Raw genomic sequence first — 11183 nt, 5'->3', positions numbered from 1 at the left:
TCAAAAACTTTTACTGAAAAGAAAATTCATAACATGCAGCACTTTTCGAATGAACACACCCTCCACCATCGTTTATACTCACATGCCCGTGGATTGTCTTCAACCTCCTTCCGTCCCTCTTTGAACCTCTTGTGACATCGTTTCTTCACCGTAGACTTGCTGCAGCATTGCGAAGGATTTGGAAGGCGTTTTGCCAAGCTTGGCAAGAAACTTCAGATTGGCTCTCTGCTCATGACTCGTAGTGCGACGACTCAGACTACACAACGTGTAAAGCATGACCTGTAAAAAAAAAAAAAAAAAAATCACACAATGAGCACAGTCAACCATCACCAATCATATATATTACTGGAATGTTGCGAAAGACTGATGCAACCCATTCATTCAAGTTGTCAGTGGAGCACACAGCAGGCTAAGTCCTGTTACTTTTTTTTTATATAATTTTGTGAATATGTACAAGTTATTCAAAAGAAAGAAGAAAAAAAAGAGACAAAACCATTTCAATTATACCGAAAAAGAATTTTTTTTTTTTATTTAATTTTAACCAGGTTAATAAGAGAGTTCAACATAAAGTAAGATAATTCTACTGAGGAGTTATACCTTGATTTTATCATTTCAAGAAGCACCACTAGAGCTTTTTTAAATCTTGTAAGAGATTGATACAATCAGATACTTATTTTATAATTTCACTTTGTGCATTGCTCACAATCTGCAGTGTGTGAAAAATTAAACTTGATATATTATATTAACAATCATATATTTAAGGATTAAAACAGAGCTCAGATTTACTCCATCTTTACAACCGAAGATTTCGAAAAGATATCCGAGGAAATTTTGATGTTTTTCATGAAGATGTTTCCAGAGAAATAAATGGATAATTTTTCGATCCCAACGGAAAAGGAAGATGACATTTAATTACAATGAAAATATACCAAGTCCATTAAGGTGTTTGATCGTTGGACTGACTGGCTGTGGAAAGATGTGTCTCCTGAAAATGTGAAAATAATTAAATTATCATGATCCAAAATGTTTGGTGTCAGAAACAGTCAAGTTTTCAACCCAAATATCACCTGCTCTCACACATCTCGAATCCGTATCTCAGAAACAAGGGCATTTTTGCTCTGTTGAAACTACAAAAGGAGATAAATAGTTGGGAGATTGATGATGTAATAAGAAGCCAAAAGTATTAAGGATTCAGCGGTGGCGGGATTCTCACCCGAGTCTTGGCACCACCCTCACCACTGCCGGCTAGCTCGGCACAGGCCTCGGGTCACGCATCTTCAATCGCGATACCAACATACCCCTGGACCTTACCAGTTGGGGAAATAGACCCTGGTTGCAGACTGGTTTTGTCAGATGCCAAGCGTTTTCTGCCACTCTGTAACCATTTTGGTTTTATATGCCAATCGAACGGATCGTTCCTCGACGCGACACGAATTAATGCATAGCGGCAACTTCATACGAATCAGCCAGATTTATCGGGGAACACCACACAAGCAAAATATTCACAACAATGTTTTTATCAACCTATAACCCATTCTTAACTGGGGAACTACGGGTTATGAGTTTCGAAGGGGTCCCGACCGAGATATACCTTAAACAACATGCAGACAGGGCAGAGTACTTGGTGATGTTTCATGGACGAGAGGAAAGTGTCAAAAGCATGAATGTCGCTCGGAACAAGTGGATGTCCACAGATTTGAGCACCCCACGTAAGATCGACAGTGGACTCCAGCTGGTTTCTCACAAGTCCAGGCCTCCTTTACGAAGCAGATCGCAGACAGACACAGCAGATTACAACTCCCACCATTCGTCTCTCATCCAGCCAAGGGCAGACAGACCTCCTGCAGTCCTTTCCCTGCCTTTCCTTCGGCCTTGGCTCGCTTCTCCAGGCCATAGAAGGCAGACCTGGCGCGCCCAGGTCCAGTTTCTCTCCCGGCAGAATCACCACTGTCTCTCCTTCGTTCGCTCGCTTTGAAGCCACTGGCTCTTCCCCTTAGTTTCACTTCCTCTTTTTGGCTCCTCCCCCTCTCAGCGCTGGGCGGGGACTATTGTTCAGAGAGAGGAAGGAAGAAAAGGAAGCTCTCGATCCACCACCACTGCACAAACAAATAACAGCCTGTGACACCTCCCAACACACATGTAACGTCCATTTTACCGAACAGCCTGGCTAAACATGCATTTAATGGGGCATCTTAGCTAATCCTATATTTAGTAGCCTAAGGGCCATTTCCGCAACAGTATGTTCCAATTAACATTTTTATTGACAACGCTGATCATATTCCAAAACCACAAGAATTGCATATCTAAACTTGAGTTCATAGAACACGTTAGCACATACAATGTTCAAGTTTATATTTCAATTTAAATAAAATAATGATTTTAAAGATCATGAAAAAAAAAAAAACTCCAAAGTTTAGTGCTAGAAAAGCAATCTTACACAAAAATACTGCAGCTCCTTTGAAGTGATAAGAAGGCAATTTGTGTTCTGCAGTGTTCAAGCACATAATGCAATTTAAATAAAATAAAGATTATAAAAGTCGTATTAATTAATTAATTGCAGAATTTACTGCTGTTGATGCAGTGTCGATTACACCACCCTATATAACACGTCACATGAGTTATTCGTGACTGTTTATGTGTCCTTAATGACATCCCTAAAAACAGTAAGTTTACTGTTTGGAATGATTTTCAATTTTGTTTAACTACCAGGCAAGCAGAGTAAAAAAAAATTTCTTATCTCACTCCTTTCTGTGCATGTGTGATAGGGATGAATTCAGAGACAAAGTACTGCTAAATGGCAGGTTTGTTTTCCGATACATGTTACGTTCGTGTTCAAAATATAACATTCAATTAGAATAAACTGACATTTCTCGACAGACAGACGGACGGTTATGAACCAATTGCTTAACCCCGCTTTTCACTCCATATGTGCAGTGTAAAAACATCAGTTTTTTTTTTTTTTTCTTTCAATCAGCCATGGATTCCTATTACCCAAAGAGACATTCAAGTTGCAACTGTATTTTGAAGAAGTCATCCTGTAAAATTGATTTGTACAATTAACGGTGTTCCTGTGTCCTCTCTCTCTTTTACCCCTCCACAACAGCTGTCCCAAGCAAGCCAATGTTGCTCCTCCCTATCGTGAGGTTTCCGTACACTCTGCCCCACTATCACTATTACTGAGAGAAAGCATCATGAGCAGACATCAATGAAAGAAGATATGCTTATTCAGCTTTCCTGGCATTCAGTAGAATACTAATAATATGCATGTGTGTGTGTGTGTGTTTAGCAAATTATTTTTTACATTTTCAGAATGTGTTTTTAATAAATTATATTACCTGTAACTAAGACAGATTTTATCTTGAATTCAACATTATCAGCACCCGAAAATGTTATTGAGCCTTTCTACGCAAAGGAAATACAACTACATTCACAGTTTGATGTAAACCTAAAGCCAAACGCTTACTTCGAAACAACACTGTGTACATTTACTTTTATAACCATATGTTGCATTGCAAAAAAAGAGATTCATTGATATTTACAAGATGTCTGATAATTGTCAATGTCTACTATTTGGCATTGCATATTGTACCCTCTGTGTCTGTCTCTCGCTACATTGTTCAACAATAATGGAAGAACTTGTAAAAATATATAGGGCATCCATAGTGGTGCCAAAATGAACTTGTAGTTACTTTTATTTTCATCACTCTTTTACAGGTTGCTTGCATGAGCAAGGTAATCACATAAAGTGCTGTTGAAGAGGATGGTTCGGAGATAGTAACTAGTTATCGAGTGTGGGATTGCTGTGTTTGGCAGGCATGGCGTTGCATCACAAAGTACTTCATCACTCGGATGAACATTAAGTTGGGTATCCTGTCTGCTAGAATTAATTGGTGGATGTTAAAGATCCCACAGTGTTCTTGCTAAATGGAGGTGAGTTATCACCTGTACCCTTAACAAATTACACATGACTGTCACGCCTTGTTTATGAAACGTGTCAAAAGAGATGGTGGTAGTCTCCATTCACTGAGGTCATAGTGTGGAAGAACTGAATAATGGAAGGTAAAATGTCACCAAACTGAAGATGAAGTGGTGAAGGAAATGCAGATGAGATATACAAGAAAAAGGGGGTGAGGGGGTTGAACAGGAGACAACATGAAATGGTGTGGGTTGTCTTGTTAAATGACTTGGAAGAGATGAATATGAGAAGACAGAAATTCTACATGATGATGGAAAATGGAGGAAAGAGTGGAGGTGAGTGAAAATACGATATAAAGGTGTACATATGAACAGAATAACAATCAACATGTTGGACCTGGTGGGGTTAGCTATGCTCTTGGCACAATCGGCTTACTCTTAGAAATGAGATGCCATCACCCCATTGGTTCAAAAGACCTTTTTCACTGTTATGCATTTTCAAAGATGAGCTGAGCTATTGCACCCTTGTAATTTTGATCATTAATTTAGTTTAAACTCTCACCCTGGATGTGCACAGATGAAAATAAAAGTCAGAATGCTTACAAAACAAAACCAATATATTGTATTGCACACATCTTTACAATTGAAATTTCCACCTAATAACATGGGAATGATTCAACTCGCACGCATTATATGGTTATAAACTCTTCGCTTCAATCAATGGAATAAGTAATCATAAAGAGAATATAGTTTTACTCAAATGGAAAACACACAGCAGAGAATGGCATTGGTTGCTCCTTTATGTTACTTACCTTCTTTTTATAATCAAACTGGATAGTCTGTAAGGTTCTGAACCAATGTGATCAGGCAAAAGTTAGGGGCTAATTTCAGCTCATGGTTCCTTCAATGAAATATCACGAGTTGTCCGTTTCTGGTGAGCCTTTCATGCCTACACATGGGATGTAGTGCAGTAGATAGTAGAAAAATCGTGCAAATTATGATACAAGCATCAAATTTGGCATTTCTGTTCTGCAGGGCTTTCTGATCAAATGTGCCCAATTGGCCAGTTGAAAATCCAAAATTTGAAGTCACAGCTGGCTGAAATTCTTGAAGCGCAAGTGAACATCCCAGACAGAGAACCAAGGGGAGATGCAGTCATCATTGATGGCTCAGCACTGATCAATGCCCTACCTCCACACACTTCAAAGATATTTGATGACTATGCTAAAGAAGACATCATCCCAAAGGTGGAATCCGATGGTGCCAGGTACGAGAGGGTGGACGTAGTGTTTGATGTGTACAAGAAGTCAAGTCTGAAGTCTGAGGCAAGGAACCAGAAAGACCCCAAGTAACTGGAGAAGTTTTCTTCGAGATGACAGCAACAAGACTGAGCTGTTTCACTTCCTTGCAGAAAAGATGTGTGAAGCACAGACGACAAGAACAGTCATTGTGACAAAAGGAGAAGATGCCATTAGCAACACAAGGAAGTCACTGGATACTGTGTCTCCATGTTGTCATGAAGAAGCTGACACTCGAATATTTGTACAAGCCAGGGATGCAACGACGGATGGTAGCAAGTCCATTATCATTAAGGCTAATTACACGGAAGTACTAGTCATAGCAATATCTGTACTGCCATCCTTACAGGAACTAGGTCTTGAGAACATGTGGATTTCCTTTGGCCAAGGAGCCAAGGCACGATGGATTCCAGTCCATGAGTTAGTTTCTGCAATAGGGCCTGAGAAAGCGAGAGGGATCCCATACTTCCATGCGTTGACTGGATGTGACGTCGTGTCTGCCTTCCACGGTAAAGGGAAGAAAACTGCATGGCAGACTTGGAACGCCTTTGATGATGTTTCTGAAATATTCACCAATCTCAGCCAGCATCCAACATTGATTCGTGATCTTGACTTTTTAAAGTTTTTTTTTTATTTTTAATTTTTCAAATGGCCAATCAATCGGGCAGATTTGATTAGAATCCCCTGGAGAACAAATGTGCCAAATTTGATGCTTGTATCATCATTTGAACGATTCCTCTCAAAAATTGCTGTTATCTGCCCCACTAATGCAGACTTGCCATCTTCAAAGAGTCGCAACACAATGGAGAAACTGCATCTTGGAGAACATCATATAATGACCAGGGTGGCCTTAAACACAGTTCAACAAACATTAACATAACATGTTAATGTTCAATTTAACCACAAGTTGATTTTACACCTTGAATGTGGATTGCGTCCAAGTTAGAGATTATCCACTGCAATCTACTGTATATCATGTTGACGAAGGCACTAAAATAAGTTACATCATACATACGTAACTTCGTTCAGCAATGAAATAGCGTTATAAATTTTGCATTTAAATAGAATGTTGAATTACAAAAAAATCTATTTCTAATTAAGATTGCAAATTTTGAAAAGAGTCACCCAGACAAAAATAAAATTAAGAACCGCTGTCCTCAGGTATTGTCCATTCGTTTCCCCTGAGCCACACCTATTCCTGAAATATTGTGTGTGTCAATGAGTGAGTCTGCACTGGTTCTCGGATCGATTGTAATCCATATACGCTACCCCTGCAATGCTCTGTTTTGGAGTTTCGTCGTGAAATATCCGATCCAGGTCAGCCCAATTTGCGCCAGACAACAAGAAGTTCCAATCTGGCCACAAATATGTGATTTCTTTGTGCTGGATCTCCAGAACTAACAAGACCCTTACATAATTCCTTCTCCCCCACCCCCAAACCTTTCTTGCAGCTAACATCATTAAACCAAATTATATGTGTCTCGATTCTGCATACTAGATACATCGGATAATGCTGAACTCTAACTCCAATATCTGAGCAGGATGGCAGAAAGATCAGGAGGAATGACCATAACAAAAATATTGAAGACCTTGAGGCCACCGTGGCCTCAGCTTCCTGCTAAAAGATGCCTATGACAATGAGGGATTGAGACACATACTCCACAGCAGCACCCGTTGTATTAGCAAAAATACTTCATGGAACTTCAAATGAATACCTTATATGCCATTATGAGCTCATAAGATGGCTTGGCTCGAAGAATATTCAAAAGCAGTGAGCGATCCCTGTGCTGGAAGGATGGTTTCGACCTTGAGGTACACACGTGTATTCAACTCTGAGCTGTCTCGCCTGGGTTTGAATCTCGGCCCAGCTCCAAACTGTCATCCTGGTGTCAGATGCAGTAGGAAGGGCGAGGCATCAATGCTTGTGCTGTCCCTCAGATGGACATTAAACGCGTGTCCCAGCTGTCCAAATTAGTTGGTGGACGTTAAAGACCCCATGGTGTCCTTCGCGAAGAGCAAGCGAGTTATTCCAGGCAGCCTGAACAAATTGCAAACTCCTGGCCTGATTCCCTGTACTAGATATATGGTCTTTTGAAGACAGGTTGTTGCTAAAGATAGGACCATGTTACTCCCAAGACTTTACATCTGCTCAAGATTTGCAGAAGTAAATTGGAGGATTTGCCTGCATATCTTTATGAAAGGATAGATTGATCATCGTGTTCCAGTGGACTCATAAGATGGTAAAACGTTGTGATGTCAGAGAGTTGGATCTTCACAAAAACACATAATGACAATGCCTGCCGGAAGGCAGAAAGAGTGGAGGTGCCAGGAAAGCTAAAAAAAAAAACACATTTGAACACCTATCATCATAACCATTATTTTATTTACATTTCAATGTTCTCCTTGTGCATTCTGAGAAGCAAAGATATTTCTTTGCGGAGGCATACCTTTTTCAGATGTTGATTTCGCGACAATTTGTGTGGGAACATCGTCTTCCCGTTAGGTATTAAATAGTTTTGCGATTTCCTTCTGAAATTCACATATTATTTCTTGAGTGCATTTAATATCTTGATCCTTCATGGAAAATGTTGTTTTTATTTCACGCGACTGTAAAATATATCCAGTAACTGTGACACATGCAGCAGTTCACTTTCTGAAGTAGCACCACGTCCCTTTTGAATCGCAGGCGTCTTTCTGTTGGGTCATGTTTTCTGCTGCACGTGCATGTACACCTTCCATGGCATTATGTGACCACAAGTTCCTATCCCTTTGCATAAAACAGTGAATTTGCAATTCAGATCCAACCAAGGAACCATTTGCTTTTTTTCTTTTTTTTTTCTCCTGGTTTCCTTCCTTAACAGCTCCACCTCCCTATCGCATTCCTCAAACCCACTACATCAGCATATTTTAATCTTATGGAGAGAAAGATTACCAACTGCAACATGATCTCATATTCAAAACATTAAGTAAATATGTAGACATGCATTTATAATGAAAACAAAGATATTCATATCCCATTATAAACTAGAAGGGAACTCGGTACAGCACATACCTCCACCATGCAATGCTTGATTCATGAGAACATATCTGGCCCAATACAATTTTGAAATATCATGCTATATGTCGTTTTTGGCTCCATCTCTCAATGGTGAAGAATTATTTTTAAATTAAATAATTCTCATATCCAGATCCGGATTCAGATCTTCATCAAATTTGAATCCATTCATCCTTGTCACACACCCAACGTGTCCACAAAATTTAATCCGGATCCATCCACAAGATTTTGAGATATCGTGCTCTATATCAGTTTAGCGCTATCCATGTCCAAGATATCCATATCCATATCACATTATAAACAAAGACATCCATATCCATATATCATTATAAACAAAGATATCCACATTCACATTGCATTATAAACAAAGATATGCATATCCATATCGCATTATAAACAAAGATATCCACATTCACATTGCATTATAAACAAAGATATCCACATTCACATTGCATTATAAACAAAGATATGCATATCCATATCACATTCACATTGCATTATAAACAAAGATATCCACATTCACATTGCATTATAAACAAAGATATGCATATCCATATCACATTCACATTGCATTATAAACAAAGATATCCACATTCACATTGCATTATAAACAAAGATATCCACATTCACATTGCATTTTAAACAAAGATATCCATATCTCATTCTAAACAAAGATATCCATATCACATTCCAAACAAAGATATCCGCATTCACATTGCATTGTAAACAAATATATCCATATCCATATCGCATTCTAAACAAAGATATCCACATTCACATTGCATTATAAACAAAGATATCCATATCCATATCGCATTCGAAACAAAGATATCCACATTCACATTGCATTATAAACAAAGATATCCATATGGCATTCTAAACAAAGATATCCACATTCACATTGCATTATAAACAAAAATATCCACATCTATATTGCATTATAAACAAAAGTATCCATTTCCATATCACATTATAAACAAAGATTTCCATATCCCATTTTAAACAAAGATATCCATATCCCAATGTCTTGATTTTGTCATGAATTTAATCTTTTGTTTAGCATTGTCTCTTTTATATTTAACATGTACATTTCATTCTATTGGCACTTAAGACAAATTCATATTGAATTTATTGCATTGATCTTCAAGACAGCCCTTCACCACCATATTAGATTGTCCCCATTCCAAAACCATGATCTTTTCTGCCCCCCCCCCCTTACCTTGCCAAGACCACCTCCTTCCAAATTTCCTCTTGAGAGTCTCCTTTTTGTATCCATCTTGTCCACCCCATGCACGTCTCCTGCCGCCCATTCCTCCCCACACCGATTGCTTCTCCAAGCCCCATCTGTAAAATGTCTAGAAAAGATGGCCAAACAGTTAAATATCCAAAGTTTTGATCAATATGCAAGAGCAGGGAGAACATAACCTGTTTTGTATAGTTTTTATTTAATTTTATTTTTACATTTTTCATGAAAAAGTTTATTTCACAAAATTCGATTGTTGCATCCTGACAGGTGAAAGCCAAAATGTGTTATTCATCAATAAGTAGACCAAAGTAGGTTGTTTAATGGAAGGAATCGTGAGAATGAATATTAATAATAATATTTAATAGCTCTTTTCCAATTGCCTCATCATTCAGCACTTAAAGACTCTCTTCTTACTATTTTTTTTTATTTTTTGCTTTTCTCTTAACAAGCTGCTTCAGCACTTTCTTATCTTGAGGTTTGTTGACCTTAGGAGTTCCTTTGGCACCGCCATCTGCGGCAAATGTCGCGTTTTCCACCATTAAAGCATTACTGGAAAGCCATGATAAAGAACTGTGCCTTGCAGGAATTGGTGATGGCTGTTTAATATCAAGTTAGTGCGGTAGTCACTTCATTTTGACATGCAAATCACACTCTAGAACCAACATCGAGTTGACATTTCATTGAGTCATGAAAATGGGTGCAAAAACTAAAAAAATTCTGATACGCTGTAAAAAAAAAAAAAAAAGGGAGGGGGGGGGCACTCAGTAGAGTGCGTATGAAAACGTAATGCCTGATCCACGACAACAAATCTGGCCCAATACATTTTTGAAATATCATGCTATATATCGTTTTTGGCCCCACTCTCAATGGTGAAGAATCACTTTTAAAATAAAATAATTCTCGTATCCAGATCCGGATCTTCACCAAAATCGAATGAATTCATAGGGGTCACATACCCAACCTGTCCACCAAGTTTCATCCGAATCCGTCCAGAACTTTTTGAGATATCGTGCTGTATACGTATTAGTTTAGCTCTATCTCTCAATGGTGAAGAATCACTTTAAAAATATCGGATTCGGATCTTCACCAAAATTGAAACAATTTTTCCTTGTCACACACCCAACGTGTTCACCAAGTTTCGTCCGAATCCATCCACAACTTTTTGAGAGACCGTGATATACATCATTTTTGGCCTGATGTCTCAATGATGAAAAATCAATTAAGAAATTCTGGTAATCAGATCCAGATATGGATGTTCACCAAAATCTAATCAGTTTGTCCTTGTCAAACACCCAACCTGCCCACCAAATTTCATTCAGATCTGTCCACAACTTTTTCACATATCCTGGACATAGACAAACACGTCATGTAGAACATGTTACTTACAAAATACAGAAAACAAATTTGACCTCAACAATAATTGGTGGTTGAATTCAATAACCAAATATGTAACTCATCTTCAAATTTCAAGTCAATGGGATGAAAATTGAGGATTTTAGAAATACCACCCTTGTTGTTGACCTCAAAAATAATTTGCTGGTTTAATTCGGTGACCTGAAGTATAAATGCTCTCCAAATGTCAGGTCAATCAGATGAAAATTGAGTATTTTAGAAATCTCACCTCAGTTGTTGACCGTTGACCTCAAAAACAATAGGCTTCTTGCTTCTG

General features: G+C 38.4%; 1 protein-coding gene across 9 annotated transcripts in view; it reads left to right on the top strand.

Annotated features, from left to right (window-relative positions):
- Positions 1-3678, top strand: part of LOC147029004 (spermatid perinuclear RNA-binding protein-like) — a 190442-nt gene extending 186764 nt beyond the window's left edge. For all 9 annotated transcript variants that reach the window (XM_085879918.1, XM_085879923.1, XM_085879920.1 and 6 more), the window contains one exon: positions 3104-3678. In XM_085879918.1, the coding sequence (XP_085736044.1) occupies positions 3104-3180 (77 nt within the window). In that variant the 3' untranslated portion in view covers positions 3181-3678. The remainder of the gene's footprint in view (positions 1-3103) is intronic.
- Positions 3679-11183: the final 7505 nt, after the last annotated feature.

Source organism: Eptatretus burgeri, chromosome 4 (genome assembly GCF_056783735.1).
Source record: "Eptatretus burgeri isolate ZD-2024b chromosome 4, Ebu_testis_v1, whole genome shotgun sequence".
Classification (NCBI taxonomy): domain Eukaryota; kingdom Metazoa; phylum Chordata; class Myxini; order Myxiniformes; family Myxinidae; genus Eptatretus; species Eptatretus burgeri.
The sequence above is the reverse complement of the archived record's forward strand: the minus strand, read 5'-3'. Positions and strand labels throughout refer to the sequence as shown.